This window comes from Rhinoderma darwinii, chromosome 10 (assembly GCF_050947455.1).
Source record: "Rhinoderma darwinii isolate aRhiDar2 chromosome 10, aRhiDar2.hap1, whole genome shotgun sequence".
NCBI classification, from domain to species: Eukaryota; Metazoa; Chordata; class Amphibia; order Anura; family Rhinodermatidae; genus Rhinoderma; species Rhinoderma darwinii.
This window is the reverse complement of record NC_134696.1, coordinates 29795039-29812157: the sequence shown is the minus strand read 5'-3', so window position 1 is coordinate 29812157 and position 17119 is coordinate 29795039. Positions and strand designations below refer to the sequence as shown.

The window sequence follows — 17119 nt, the reverse complement described above, 5'->3', positions numbered from 1 at the left end:
ACCGTGCTCCATAATGCTGCCTCCACCGTGCTCCATAATGCTGCCCCCACCGTGCTCCATAATGCTGCCCCCACCGTGCTCCATAATGCTGCCCCCACCGTGCTCCATAATGCTGCCCCCACCGTGCCCCATAATGCTGCCCCCATCGTGCTTCATAATGCTGCCTCCACCGTGCTCCATAATGCTGCCTCCACCGTGCTCCATAATGCTACCCCCATCGTGCTCCATAATGCTGCCTCCACCGTGCTCCATAATGTTGCCTCCACCGTGCTCCATAATGCTGCCTCCACCGTGCTCCATAATGCTGCCTCCACCGTGCTCCATAATGCTGCCTCCACCGTGCTCCATAATGCTGCCTCCACCGTGCTCCATAATGCTGCCCCCACCGTGCTCCATAATGCTGCCCCCACCGTGCTCCATAATGCTGCCTCCACCGTGCTCCATAATGCTGCCTCCACCGTGCTCCATAATGCTGCCTCCACCGTACTCCATAATGCTGCTCCACCGTGCTCCATAATGCTGCCTCCACCGTGCTTCATAATGCTGCCTCCACCGTGCTCCATAATGCTGCCTCCACCGTGCTCCATAATGCTGCCTCCACCGTGCTCCATAATGCTGCCTCCACCGTGCTCCATAATGCTGCCTCCACCGTGCTCCATAATGCTGCCTCCACCGTGCTCCATAATGCTGCCTCCACCGTGCTCCATAATGCTGCCTCCACCGTGCTCCATAATGCTGCCTCCACCGTGCTCCATAATGCTGCCTCCACCGTGCTCCATAATGCTGCCTCCACCGTGCTCCATAATGCTGCCTCCACCGTGCTCCATAATGCTGCCCCCACCGTGCTCCATAATGCTGCCTCCACCGTACTCCATAATGCTGCCTCCACCGTGCTCCATAATGCTGCCTCCACCGTGCTCCATAATGCTGCCTCCACCGTGCTCCATAATGCTGCCTCCACCGTGCTTCATAATGCTGCCTCCACCGTGCTCCATAATGCTGCCTCCACCGTGCTCCATAATGCTGCCTCCACCGTGCTCCATAATGCTGCCTCCACCGTGCTCCATAATGCTGCCTCCACCGTGCTCCATAATGCTGCCTCCACCGTGCTCCATAATGCTGCCTCCACCGTGCTCCATAATGCTGCCTCCACCGTGCTCCATAATGCTGCCTCCACCGTGCTCCATAATGCTGCCTCCACCGTGCTCCATAATGCTGCCTCCACCGTGCTCCATAATGCTGCCTCCACCGTGCTCCATAATTCTACCTCCACCGTGCTCCATAATGCTGCCCCCACCGTGCTCCATAATGCTGCCCCCACCGTGCTCCATAATGCTGCCACCACCGTGCTCCATAATGCTGCCCCCACCGTGCTCCATAATGCTGCCTCCACCACGCTCCATAATGCTGCCCCCACCACGCTCCATAATGCTGCCCCCGCCGTGCTCCATAATGCTGCCCCCGCCGTGCTCCATAATGCTGCCCCCACCGTGCTCCATAATGCTGCCTCCACCGTGCTCCATAATGCTGCCCCCACCGTGCTCCATAATGCTGCCCCCACCGTGCTCCATAATGCTGCCCCCCACGGTGCTCCATAATGCTGCCTCCACGTTATTTATCCCGCATGTTAAACGGCATAAAAAGAAAAAAAAAATATTGAAATTTTTTTGGCCCACCTAAACTACCCCCAAAAATTGAATAAAAAGTAATCAAGAAGTCGTACCCCCAAAAAAACAATAAAGACTGCCCCACAAAAAAAAAAATGCCCTCACACTGCTCAATGGATAGAAAATAAAAAAGTTATGGGTCTCATAATGTGGGGTCACAAAACAAAGTTACATTTTTTTTTTCCCAATTGTGGCAGGACCGGACAACCATCTAATGAATATGGGGTGTCCTGACTCACCCCTGATGGCTTTTGGGGGGAAGAAGTATTGGGGATGTTGGGGGAGAGGGTGTCGGAAAGAATAGCTAGGTGTCGGAAGGGTGTGTTGGAAAGGTGACAGCTATGTTAGGCACCTTTAGCGGCTATCTGCTCTTACTAAGGTAAAAAAAAATATCTAAGTAATGTCACAGTAATTTCAATGTAATATTTATCATATATATTAAAAAATAAAATACTAATCTGAAATACCTAGAAAGCCAAAGGCTTCTGCATTATTCATTTACTGTAAGGAGTTCTTGGTACACAATGTGTAATGACCAAAGTACAAGTCCGTTTTGAAATAACACTGGCACGTCACTGTAAATAATTGAATGTTTTGTGGGCACAGCAGCAGCAAGGTTTATGAGGAGTGGTTACATAAAACATGCCAAACGCAGACCCATTAAATAAACAGTGGAGAAGGAACATGGGAAAATGGAAAACAATGCAAAGATTAATGCCGAGCTTTGGTGAGCTTATCGTAAATGGAAGGAAAGTCTTGCAGTAATTTGGCAGCAGAACCTTACAATATGTTGGCAGGAAAGCGATCTTTCCTTTCACTCTTTAATTCTTACCAGTCATTAGAAGGGCATTTTGGGCCTGACGACTATAAGCATAGATGATCGGCCGCTTCATGTACGGGCATGTATAATGTCATACATATGGGGAAATAGTTTGTCTCCCATTACTTCTGGAAATCCCATTCTTTAGTGGTTACTTTTTGCAACATAAAAAAGCAAATCAATTCTCCCTAATGACTAATTGGATTGTATTGTCCCCTCCACAACACTGGTAACATTTGTGGAGGGAATGCTCGCTAATATTGGACCCTATGTTCAAAACTTTTACTTTGAGTTTAGTAATCAGAATGGGGCATATTTATTAACCCCTTAAACCAATCATGACGTAGATGGGGGCAGCAGAGGTATGGAACAGGCTCACGGCTGAACCCGCTCCATACGCTGTGGGTGTCAGCTGTATATTACAGCTGACACCTCGCTCTAACGGACGGGATCGGAGTTATCTGTGTTTATCCGCTTAGATGCCATGGTCAATAGCGTCTGCGGCATTTGAGCCATTGAATGTTACACCTCTGCAGTATTTAAGCCCTCTGTCACCACATCTTTCGACCCATGACGCAGTCGCGGGTTGCCGATGGTTGTCATGGCAGTCTGTGGATCTAGGGGATTCTGTTAAGCCCTGACAAATTTAGGGCTTCATAGAAGCTGGCAAAAAGCATAATACACTGCAATACAAAAGTCTTGCAATTCATTGTACAAGCAATCTGAGGATCACATGTCTCATGTTTAAATCCCCTAGTGGGACTAAAAAAAAAAAAAAATTTAAAGTAACTTTAATTAACTTTTACGTTTTTAACAACAAAAATAAAAAAAATGTAAAGAAATAAAATACAGTAAACAAAAAATAAACATAGTTGGTCTCACCGCATCTGTAAATGTCTCAAATGTTAAAATGTAACTTTATTTATCCTGCTTGGTGAACACCGCAAATGTTTTTTTTTTAAATTCTGAATTGCTGTTTTTGGTCACCTTACCTCCCCCAAAAAATAATAGAATATAAAGTGATCAAATTATATGTACCCTAAAATGGTACCACTAGAAATGACAGCTCATCCCACAAAAAATAAGTTCTCATACATCTTTATCGATAAAAAAAATAAGAGTTATCGCTGTCAGAATATAGCGACATAAAATCATTTTTAATTTGTAAAAGTAGTAGAACAAAGAAAATCTATAAAAAAAATTATCGCCATGATCGCCCGCAGAATAAATTCCACATGTAATGTTTTTATTTCTATTCCACCCCACAAAGATATATATATATTTTTTTTGTTTTTTATAACATTATGTGATACATTAAAGGGTAACTAAACTTTCAGAAAACTTCTGACATGTCATAGTGACATGTCAGAAGTTTTGATCGGTGGAGGTCTGAGCATTGCAACCACCACCGATCGCTAAAACAAAGCGGCAGAAGCGCTCGGGTGAGCCTGTACATCAACTTCTCGGCTTTTCGAGAAAAGCCGTTTAGAAACCAAGCGGCTCAGCGCTCACTCGAGCACTTCTACCGCTTTCGTTTAAGTGATCGTTCTCAGCCCTCATATGGCTATTTAGATGGAAAAATAAAAAAGTCATGGCTCTTGGAAGACAGAGAGGAAAAACGAAAACTTAAAAACAAAAAAATGGCCAGTTCCGGGGTTAATACTGGCGCATCCTGTAACTTTAGTGTAGCATGTGCCCTATTCATCAACAAGGCACATGTTATTTCATAAATATTCTACCGGCACTGCTTGCAACTATTCGCAGCAGCTTTTTTTTGGAAAATAATACAGTATGCATTTATATCCTCCATCGGGGGTCCTATCACTTATGACGACAAGAATAGCACAGCATGCAGCTTCTTGCCTCATTGATTTATAGTGCGAGAGATCCGTCACAGTTTCATGGCTTCTGTTATAAACGTAATTCATAACGCCGAAGTGCACAGCTCCACCCCCTTTTATTTCTGACAATTCAACTGCCAGAAATAGTGGCGAGGGGTTTGAGAAATAAATATGGCGTTAAGTCCTTTTTCAATGCAATTACGCCAGAGAAAACTGGCACAATTGCATTGATAAATATGTTTTAATGGAGAAAGGTATGTACTACTAAATAAAGAGGTTTAATGCTGTCAACTAGGACATCACATCTGTATAATCTGGGGTACAATATCGTAGTCAAACAGATAAAGCCATATTACTAAGCAGGTGTCCCATGCAGCCATATGGAGACACCTGAAATCATCTGCAGTTAGTTAAAGGGTCCAGGTATAGGTTCTTCTTTGAGCTTTTACTCTGCATAGACCAGGGGTAGGCAACCTTTTTTGTTAGGGTGTCCCGAAAAAAAAAATCACTTATGAAGTATTAAGTGTGCCATCCAACATGAAAGTCATATAACACAAACTGTTACCATGTATGTGACATACACTAATTAATCAGTTAATGAAACTTTGAGTGTGACCCTTGTCCCTGACTTTCTTTGCAAAGATGATCCACCTGTGGTGCATACGAGGCTTCTAAACACCAGCTGGGGGGGTGCACATAAAAGACTGCGGCTACTGAATACCAGCTTGGGGGGGGGGGGGGGGGTACACATAGGAGAGACCACGGCTACTGAACACCTAATGTAGGGGTGTGCACATAGGAGAGATCACAGCTGCTGAATACCAGCTTGGGGGGTACACATTGGAGATACCATGGCTACTGTACATCACTCTGGTGGAGGGTGCACATAGGAGAGACCACGGCTACTGAACACCAGCTTGGGGGGGGTGCACATAGCAGAGATCACAGCTACTGAACACCAGCTGGGGGGGGGGGGGTGCACATAGGAGAGAGAGCTGCCAACTTTTGCTAAATTTTCCGTTTAATCAGCGGCTACTGAACTCCGCACTTGCGATTTAGACTATATTTTCAATCCCTTTGCTTTCTGGTCACTTCCACCTATCCCAAAAATTTTTGAGGGATGCAACATTGGTGTTCCCGTGCCTCAAAAATCATACCTTCATGCAGTGTTAAAGAGGCTGACCTGGATTAGAAAAAAGGGTCTGCTTTTTACCCCCCCAGAAACAGCACCATAGGCTTTGTCTGTATTGCATTTTGGCCCCATTTGCCTGAAGTGAAATGAGTTGATTCTGGAACAAAAGCAGGCCTGTCACATATTATGTGAAGCTATAAGCGGTTGTGCTAGGGTATATACAATAAGTATATTGGAAAATTGCATAACTTTTAATTAAACAAAAAATAACATTAATTAAAAAAATAAAAAAAAAACACGTTTTCAAAGGTGTACATAGCCTGGGATTGTCTAGCTTCAGCAAATCAATGTTATTTTTTGTATAATTAAAAGTTATACAATTTTCCAATATGCTTATTGTATCAATTCCTTGCTGTTTTGAAGATCTCTGCTTTCTGTTATTCAGTAAGAATCTTTATTGTTTACTTCCAGTGGATAAAATGTTGTCCATGGTCATGTGATGGACACACAGGTGTACGTCTCGTTACAGTATGTGGATCAGAGTTGTGTCTTTTAACGATCCCAGCACCTGTGTGTCCATCACATGACCATGGACAAAATTATATCCACTGGAAGTAAATAATGAAAGTTCCTACTGAATAACAGCAAGCAGAGATCTTGAAAACCGTGAGGAATTACTGCAGAACCTATATTGGAATTTTTTTTAACTTTTAATTATACAATAAATAACATTTGCGGAAACCAGACAACCCCTTTAAGTAGTTTACTTTTATGCAGTCAGAATGATAGATCTACCCATAGTAACAGAATTACAATCTGGTATATAACCCCTAAATTTACAGAGATGTGGGAATTATGTAACGGAGTGACATAGTGGCATAGAGAATGAATGATAGCATAGATGACTGCTAGATAGATATAATGGTTCAATCTAATGATGTAATAGCACAGATGATTTATATAATGTCATCGTGTCTGACAAATTCCATGTGACATCTTTGCATGGATCATTTCTTTACACAATCTTGTTTGTTTTACAGTAATCTCTAAAAATGCACCTCATATGTTAGTGGAGAACTTTTAGTAGCGTGATATACAATATAATGCTTAAATATACCTCGATACCCCTCATCACTGTCTGCTGCCTGGATCTTGTTAAAATGTTGTCGTTGTTTTGAGGATGCCAGACGTCCTACTGAACATATAGCCATTTTATTTTCCTAGAAATCACAGAATCATCAGACATCACCCTCCTGTATGAATGTATTTTGTATTTGTTTCCTGAGCATGACGCTAGAGGATTTCTCACCTATCCTGACATGTCTGTTTTAGTAAATACAAAAATTATCATTTTGAAGCATTTTTTCTTAGAACTGTGCATTGCTCCTCTTCTATTCTTCCTGGAAATGTGTGAATAAATTGGCAACTGGAGCATTTCCATACACACTGATACTATACATTCAGTTCTGACAAATTCAATCTTTAAAAGGATACGTCCTATTGACAAGTGGAATGGTAAGACCCAGTTATCAAATATATTCATATGTTTCCAGGGGGAATAACAGAGGAAAGGCACAATGCAAGAAAACATGCTCCAGCATTTTTACTTCATGGAGAAAACAAGTATTTACTAAAAGAGGCCTGTCAGGAGAGCAGATTGGTCCTCTCTTTTGAAGCTCTGATTTACCCTTGTACACTACTACGGTAGACTTGGCTTAAAGGGGTTTTCCCATCAGGAACATTTATGGCGTCCACAGGATATGCCATAAAGATTGATGTGGGTCCCACCTCTGGGACCAACACCTATCTCTAGAACGGGGCCCCCTAAACCACGTTCTATCTTTCTCTGTTCCCGCTGTGACTTGTAATTTCCGACCACATACGTAGAAAACAGCTTAGCTCGCTGAGCTACGCTGTTTCCGAAACACCCATAGAAGTAAATAGTTACGGAAGCAGCGTAGCACGGGGTTTAGGGGGCCCCGTTCTAGAAATAGGTATGAGTCCCAGAGGTGGGACCCACATCTATCTGACATTTATGGCATATCCTGTGGATTCTGATGGGAAAACCCCTTCAAGTGGAAAAAATAAAGCATGGCATGATCGGAGGGTGGCAGTACATGACATGTAGCAGATTAGACTATGTGCTCAACTGCTTCTTTCACAAGGATTTTTGATCAGTCATGTATGGAGACCAGTGATCGTTACTACGCATTGGGGCAGATATATTAATACTGTATAAGTTTTAGACATTGTAAACTAGACAAGGCAGTTAGAAAATGTGCCAAATTTATTCAAGTGGTTCATGCTGTATGATAAACTTGGCGCGTCTAGCTAGACACGTTAAACACTCTTTTGTATGCCACCTCTTGGTTGGCTTAGTTTACGCCAGGTTTGTTTTGACAATATTTTTGCGCACTTTTGACTAGTCACATTTTAAGCCACGCTTCCTTTCTTCTAGTCCACGTCCCTTTTCATCCAAGCCACACCCTGCTTTTAAAAAAAAAAGTGTCTGAAACAGTTAAAAAATTTGGTGCACGGTATGTACGCCAGAATTTTGACTCCATTTCAATATGAAATCTGCCCCGTTGTCTTTTGGGCCCACTGTCTATTACCTCTTCTCCTCAGTGTACCCAGCTGTAATCCGTGATTTAGTCAGATCCGCAGTTTTCATGGGGCAAATAATTGTTCATGAGCACAATTTATCAAAAGTGTTTTTTCTCAATACCTCGAAAAGGACTTTCCAATTCCTCAATATTTTTTTTATATATACCGCTACAGGTTTCTTGGGGCTATAAAATGCTTACACTAGACCGAGAGCGGACAACTACTTTACACCGCCCTTAGGAAATAGCCTTAAATAAGACTTGACAAAATGTAACAGTTACTGACTATTATAAACCGAGGACACTGGAAGAATATACCGTAAATCATTCCTTCTTCTTGACCTCATTCTTTCCCTGGCTGAGGTCTGTAAATCACGTCACGGACCTAACATTTTGTTTCTACAATGGGTCTCCGTTAAACTGCATGCAACACTTCAGTCATTTATCTTGTAAATGTGACTTGTGACTATCACCAGATGTGGAATATTTCCCAGAGCCAGACAGTCTATTCCTCTAGGGACCGTAATTATTATATCCCATGTGCTCACTGTCAACACGCCGCAATAGACTGTACTTGGGATCAGAATGTGGGAGCCATTTTTGACTGACATGGGGCTATAACATGGGGCACACCTAAGAATCTCCGCTATCTATTTCTATGAAGCTTTCCGGGAAGTACGTGGAATAGGACATTGTACATTAGGGCAACTATGAAGGTCAATATGTGTAACACCATCTCTGGGAAACACATGATAGCTTGTTACTGTCGGTTCTCACACCTGCTGGTTTATTGGGACCATGTTGCAGCTGGATAACAGAGATTATCTAGGTTACTGTTTCGGGAAATGAATACAAAATGGATTCCCACCTTCAAACCAACCTAAAAAGATGTCCTCTTACTTATTATTAAAAAATGGAATGCAAGTTCCTGTGTCGTCTCGATATGTACATTTTTCTTTAATATTTTTTATTCTACTGTTATGAGTTCTCTTGATCTCCTAAAAGTTCAGGAGATGCGTGATGACAATAAAGTCACTACAATGTCTATAGCTATTTTCACTTAGCGATACGTAGATCCTGAATGGCATATGGATATACATAGTTTACTCCTTCTCTCTTTCTATTAACTTTTGAGGTCAAAAAGTCTATTTATGAACTAGGGGGCTCAGGATGAACAATACTATAGGTCTCACCCTAGTAGGATGGTTTTGGAAATTGTACTGCATTGCGTTTAATTATTGTATTGTGTTATGAACAAATCACAAATATGAGCAATATTAATTTAAAATCACTGATAAAAGCCAAACTAAAGGGGGTTTTACACTGGGCGATTATCGGGCTGACAAGTGTTCATAGAATGCTCGTTGACGATAATTGCCCTGTGTAAACAGCGCAGCGATCAGCAGATGAACGAGCTCGATCATCTGCTGGTCGTATCGTTTTAAAAAAGTAAAAGATTATTGTTGTCGGCAGCACGTCACCCTGTGTAAACAGGGAGACGCGCTGCCGACAGAATAATAACGTATGGGGACGAGCGATCGGGGTAACAACCAAGAGCAAACACGAGCGCCGATCAACGATGTCTTGTTGATCGGCGCTCGCTGCACCGGCCGAATATCGGCCGGTGTAAAAGGGCCTTTACTCACAATGGCAGATACACACACCAATTCACATGAGGATGCAGGCAGACTACAATGCTACATAGAGGAAGAGTTGTAGAGGCCAGTTTGACCTTGTTTGATAATTTGTACTTGTACTGAACTTCTCCAGTCCGACACCAGCTAGTATTTGACCACGTTTTTGCTGAATCCTTTGGCTTCGTCTTTGACGAATCAATTCTGACCCCTTTCGGCAGCCACTTGTTCAACTTACCCAATGTACCCAGAGAAACATCTACAGGATAACCACCACGTATTGAAGTCCTGGGGTCAGCAGAGCACCAAGACCCAATACAAAGTAACGGAAAAAGGGGGTGCTACAGATGAATTGTGTGTTTCATTTTAATTCTTCCTCTGGATATCACAGATTCAGGTCGTAGCTAGGCTTTCCTTCAGCCGGGGCAAACGTTCAGTTTCCTTCCCTAGTCATTTATCTAAGTACACTGGCCAAGTCAAAGTGGCTTTCTGGCGCTTCCCCCCTTCCCTGGCACTTGGCACCCGTGGCACATTGCCAACATGGGCAATAATATTTAATGTTTTTTTTTGTGTTCTTTTTAGGGGGGAAATTATCTGTAAAATAACTTAGGTCCTGTTTACATTATGTTTTTAATGTATGTTTAGTGTGGATGTGAGCCGGCTTCAGCCTATCAAGGATTGACAATCACAGCCGTTTCATTGACGGTGCGAGTCTCAACACCCAGACCCACACCGTTCAAAACTTCTGAAATGTCTCTAGGACATATGAAAAGTTTTTTTAAAGTGCAGTTACTGTTTAAATTAAAATGTTAAATATTTTTCTTTCTTTTTCCTATGTGTCATTTATTGCAAATATAAGATTATAAAAGAAACCATGTGAAGCCTGTGCTCCCCAGAGCTTACAATCTAAAGTAGATACGCAGCAATGAGACACTGGTTAGAAGCATTTGTTTTGTACACTACACCAGACACATGGGACAGAAGTATAAAATAATGATGTATGACAAAATCAATTATTAAACTTTGTTCCACTCTAAAAGGAATTTTTATTACAGACTTCCTATTGCTTTGTCATTTTATATTTTTTCCTGAGGAAATTTCTACTTTAATGTTTGTATCTTTGAGCCGTCAGAGTCTACACATTGCCCAATGTATAATTCTAAAGCATGACTGCTAGAACTGTCAGAACTTGGCCACTGAAATAAAGTTTAGTTAAGTTCTGAAATTCCATATTGTGATGTTTGCAGAGTTTACATTCTTATGCTGATGTTTTATATGTAACTGTTATTTTAGATGTTGCTAAGAAGATTACGATCATGGGAGAAGACATAATTGAACTTGTCCAAGGATCTCCTGCCACGTTCCATGTACAGTTGAGAAAAGAAGATGATGAAATCGCTGACAGTAAGGAGTCTGATTATCACGTTTTACTCCTAATAACATGAGCCATATTTTATCAAAGATATTACTAAAATTCACTTGTTTAAAATGTGCGGAAATAACATATATACACCCTTTGCTGCATTAACAGGTATACATTTAGTACTTCCAGCCACCTGCGATGTGTTGATGATGTCCAACGGACTGCAAGGGATTTGTCAACAGATATAATACCTGGGTGTCTTTCAGGGACAGATTTTCTTTAAAGGGATTGTATCACTTAGATTTCTTTTTTTTCTAGTGAAAAGAGGATAGTGAAACATAATCTTTTTTTCTAATCTGTTTTCATTTTTTGATTGTAGATATTTTTATTTTCTGTACAAGACTATGGGGCAGCCATCTTGACTTCGTTGCCGGCAATAGCATTTAGAGATATGCTTTAAAGCTGCCTGTGATGATAATGAGATGACTGCTGAGAGGTGATCTCTATAGAACAGGAAGGGTCAGTCTATTGTCAATGGTGGATCCTGTGTTATCTATATAGAGGTGTTATCTTTAAGTGTAATCCTGCAGAATAGGAAGGTCTATTATCAATGGTGGATCCTGTGTTATTTATATAGAGATGTTACCTGTCAGTGTAATCCTGCCTGTGATGATAAGGAGATGACTGCTGAGAAGTGATCTCTACAGAACAGGAAGTATCAGCCTATTTTCAGTGGCCAGAGTGAAAACTTGCAAGATTTTTAGTTTTTTTTTTCACAAAAGATTCTTAAATGTGATTGACATAAAAACTTGATTTAAACAATAGGTAATTTTTTGATGACACTTTCTCTTTAATGCCAATGAAGGAACTGACACAGAGGGGGATATTTGAGGTATAAAATAAGGGGTAGATGAGTTAAGTGGCAAAGGATATGTTTGTGTGGTGCCAGTCTCTTCATTGGTAAGCCACATGTCTTCTTATGTGGCAGCGGGGTCTTGGGGTATAGTTATGATTTTGGTTTCTGTAACCTTTGATAATTTTCGTTTTCATGCAATAAATGGGGTCCGTGGTGCCCATTTTGTTCAGTAACACCAAATTTTTATATAACGGTTCTCCAATATATGACCACATTTTAAATTCTAAAGTAGCCCCTTCTCCCTAGCAAAAAAAAGATTTCATTTTATGATGGGTATTTTGGGTGTTCTGATAGATAAGTTTGTGGGTAGGAGAGTGGGGGGGGGGGGGGGGGGGTACATGTCTAAGATATTTAGAGGACAGCCGTGAATTAAATGAGAATAATATTGTAATATTTCATAAGTAGATATAACAGTTAATTACTCTGTTACTTTGTTTATGCAAATTAGCGTTCGCTACAGTTACACTCTACAAAAGAAATACACGGCCATTCTTTTTGAGATTATCTTCTCTAATTTACATCATTTAGCTAATTAATGTATCACATTCTCCAGTTAGTCTCACAGAAATCATTAGAATACATTTGTTTTTGATGATTGATTCATTTGAATGAATTGTATGAAGAAACCAAAGTTAAAAAAGTACAAATTGTGTATGCATGATTGTTAAAGGCACATACAGCGCTTTGTACATGTATGTTCAATCCATTTTTATCAGCGCTAAATTCCGGAACTGCAGTAGCGAAATATCAATTCTTCTGCCTGATGCCCCCGGCCTAGCTCCATGAGCATTATTGTAAGCATCGTCGCATAACTGCAGGGTTTCCCAAAAAATGACCCCAGTAGAAATAACTATATTAATACAGAACACCAATTTTGTGGGTAAAAGGTGGGTCGGCCATAGCTTTATTTACAAATCGCTAATAAAAAAATAATTCTAGTAATATTGCCAGATGGACCTGTCCTCGATGTTCAATCAGATGACGTCCAGGTCAGGTCACGGTTCTCCTTCCTGCCTAGCTGGGACTTCTGAAACACAGAAATAAATCAGTACAATATAAGAAAGGCATCAATAACTTAAAGAGGTATAAGGTTATACAATTTTCTGCATCAATGCCTCACAGTTTTTAAGATCTCTGCTTGCTGTCATTCCATAGAAACTTTCATTGGGTATACTCCCCTGGGATAATAATTTGTCCTTGACATGTGATGATCTCACAGGTGCACGGCTCGTTACAAGATAGAGCTCTGACACACATACTGTAAATCTAATCAGTCCTGCAGCTGTGTGCCCATCACATGACCCGAACATACTCAATAGGAACGTTTATTGTTTACTTCAAATGGATATAAATGACTGCAAGCAGAGATCTTCAAAAACATGAGGAATTGATGCAGAAAGTATTTTTTAAAATTGTATTATCCAATGAAAAACCTTTATTTGCTGAAACCAGGTTACCATGTTAAACCTACATTTGGAAATCTGCATTCCATAGCATTAAAGGAGAGAAGGCGGAAGGCAGGAGGAACCATAACACGCTGGAGGAAGCTACACCCCAGTGCATCCTCCTGTGCCCACCGCTTAGGGTTGCAACCTTTCCCACCCAATAATATCAGCCAGGTTAACATTTGTAAAATAGTGAGTGTGGTTTTAGGGGCTTTACACAGAGTCTGATGTTAAGCAGGAGTTTCAATGCGTTTTTGTAAAGGTGACCATACACATTAAATGAATGTTGTCCGAACCTCCCACAAACACTGTGCCCCCCTAAATGCAATCATTTCACACATACATTACCCCTTAAAAATAGTGCCACATGCTGTCTCCCCTGAAAAAAGTACCATAGACTCTGCTCCCACATACAAATAATAGTCCCACACACAGTGCCCCCTGTACAAAAGTGACACAGACAGTGCCCCCTCTAGAAAGTGACAAATAAAGTGCCCTCTTTAGAGAGTGCTGGGCACACAATGCTCTCCGTAGATAGTGCCACATGGTGCCCCCTGTAGATAGTGCCCCACACAGTGTCCCCTGTAAATAGTGCCCTAACAGTACTCCCTGTAGATAGTGCCTCTCAGTGCACCTTTTGTAGATAGTAGTATCACTCAGTGCCCCCTGTGACTTCAGACCCCTGATCAGACTTTAGACCAGACTAAAAAAGAAAAAAAAAATGTAGTAATTTTAACTATAAAGGATTTGGCTTGCACCTCATTGCACAAAACCTGCAACATAATCCTACTGTAAACGAAGGGATTTCTAAGTGCTGATCTATTAGCGACATAAAAGAAATGTTTTAATATCCCCATCGTAGAGTAAAACCCCATTTTTTTATGCCATCATCAGGAAGGAAAACTACTATCTGTGCATCATCCATGGTAATAACAATTTGAACCTCTGCATTACTTTCATTTATAACTTTCTTTTCATTCCATAATAGAGTGCTGTAAAAATGTAAAACCTACACTGTAACTCTATAGTAATAAATGCCGGCATGCTCAATTGTGTTTCAAATCTGTAAAATTGACATCAACATTTAACATTCTTCGCTCTGTCTTCACACACCATTAATAATCTTCACGTTTGACTTTATTATATATAAGGAATTAAAACGAGGCAAAGTCTTAATTTTGGCAACGTGCACTTAGTGGTTTAATTTTCCACATATTGAATGGCTCATGCAGTAGTATACATTTCATGTAATTGTAGATTACCATGGAGGATACGCCAGGCCCTCAATATTAGACCCTTGAGAGGTTTCAGATATAGTTGATAAATGTACTAGATCCACCTGCAGATTGTCCTCACTGCAATGGAATTTGTGTAATGCAGATACTGTACGCTGCAACTGAAATGACATTTGACAAAAACGTCTAAGTAACACATACGTGTGTCGTGGAAATCCATCGCTCAAAATATATTAGACTGAAATTTATACGAGTCCCAACAGACTCTCAAGGCCAGACTCCATTAGTCAGAATCCTAATTAGGATATTTCACCGATATATATCGAGAGACGAGAAGAAAACACACAGACACGCTGAAATGTTCAAAATTCTCATCTGAAGGATTTATTACCAAACTCAAACTGTTAAACTGAAATTCAGAAGGGGTGTAGGCTTGAGATAAACCAATCAGAGACAATGTAACAATATTTGTTATTCAGTAAAAAGCATACAATAAAATACATCATTATAATTCTTCACACATTATGTTTACAGGTTTCTTATCTCTCTTTTGGACAGAATGTCCTCGTGGAGATGGGGGGAGACCTTCCCTCACGCATACTTGCCATCCCCCCATCTCACTCCCATCTCACTCCCTGTCCATCTTCGCATGGGAACCAAGGTCAAAGATAAAACATACGAAATCAACATTACTTGTATTAAAGGAACAATGACTTTTCTATTCACTACAATAAAACCAAGATGGGAACTCCAGACAAGATGGCTGCTGCACGAAACTAAATCATTTAAACATTATCATCACTTTCACATAATACATATCTTAGTAATTCAGCCTCCTGCTTGATAATTCACAATGTAATTTCATACAGAGAATATAAGCAAATAAATCATCCTTCACAAACCCCCCTTTTTCTCATATTAAATTACAGAAATTATATATTATGATTATGAAACTCAAACAATATATCAATAGGGCCACAACTAATATGATGCCATCACCAATGTCCGGTTAGGGTATGGGGTCCCACCAGTGCATTGACAAGTCATGTACATCATCGTCCTCTTCTTCTCCTGTCTTCTGATTAGAACACTTGATACTGCTGACGGATTCACTCAGGTCTTTGGTCTTTACTTGGAATTTTGCTGATGTCATCACGACTTGATTTGGTCCTTTTCATCTGTCAGACACCGTCTCTTTTAGTTTACGTCACCGGGCTATACACAACACCTCATGCTGTGAGCCTGGTGTGAGATCCCACGTAGGCGGATTAGTGGGGTGTTATTGTGACCCCACAAACCCTCCGCTCATCTGTCTTCTTACTTGTCTGGGCGGCTGCTTGGAATTATGACACTGCCGTCAGTTCATGACAAACGCGTTGTACTGGCTCCGGCTGCTCCTGCCGCACCTCAGTAATGGAGTTCATCGTATTAAAAATCTTTTAGTTCATGTTTACTGCCACTTGCTCGAGGACCCCAACCCTTGTCAATTGTTACTAATCTGGTGATAACATCTACGTAACAATGTCAGGCCCTTAAACTAAATCAAACAAACACCTTTATATAAGAAAAACGTCTCTGTTCCAATGGACAGGGCACCTAGAAGATGTGTAATTATTGGGTACATTTCATTTGCACTTAGTGTCACGCTTTCCAGCAGGATTTGTACCTTGATCTGATCTGATTGCCTGGAACATTTCCAGCTCACCAAAATATACACAGATTCAACATGTTTATCTGACAAATGTCGCAAACCAATTTTCCTTACTCTAATTTGTATTGCATGGGGAGACCTCTCAAGGTCTGTTCTCTTTGTGGGAGGCGGGTATGATAAGGTTGGCACCGGTCTGCCAGGACTGTTCTGTAGGCAAATCAAACAGCTCTAACAGAATTTAGCAGCAACAGCTGTAAAGCCTGGGACATACCAATTAGATCTCACCAAATCGATCCTTGCAGTCTTGGGGCCTATGTGAGGTCATACACCATCAATGCAAAAGCCATCAAGAGTGCCTTGGGTCTTACCGATTCACGTTCCCTTATCCGTCCACATTCTGTTAGAATCTGGTTCTCACGCCTTCCGCTCCCAGTTGGACTCTTCCTGTGGAGAACAAACTTTTTCATTGTATAAACATTAATTGATCTTAATCAAATAATTAATTTGAAGAAAAACATTAACAAATAACATCTTTACATCAAACGTTCACATTGAGCAATAACTAGAAATGATACATGCAAACTCATTTTTCTTCTTTATATATATATATATATATATATATATATATATATACACACACACACACACACACACACAAACACTGCACAGAATTTTCCTTTCACAATAACAACGACAAAAAACAAATAACTAAAAATATTTTCAAATGGGAATATTCCACTTCTGTACCTTTTATCTGACGCATGACTCTAATAGTCCAATGCTAAGGCTGATCCAGAACTTTACATAAAACT

The 17119-nt window shown here is 40.9% G+C and overlaps 1 protein-coding gene across 3 annotated transcripts in view; it reads left to right on the top strand.

Annotated features, from left to right (window-relative positions):
• MORN1 (MORN repeat containing 1) overlaps positions 1-17119 on the top strand; it is a 261533-nt gene that overhangs the window by 66984 nt on the left and 177430 nt on the right. For all 3 annotated transcript variants that reach the window (XR_012850962.1, XM_075840954.1, XM_075840955.1), the window contains exon 8: positions 10991-11101. Coding sequence is in view for 2 of the 3 variants with exons in the window: in XM_075840954.1 (XP_075697069.1) it covers positions 10991-11101 (111 nt within the window). In the remaining variant the exon portion in view is untranslated. The remainder of the gene's footprint in view (positions 1-10990; positions 11102-17119) is intronic.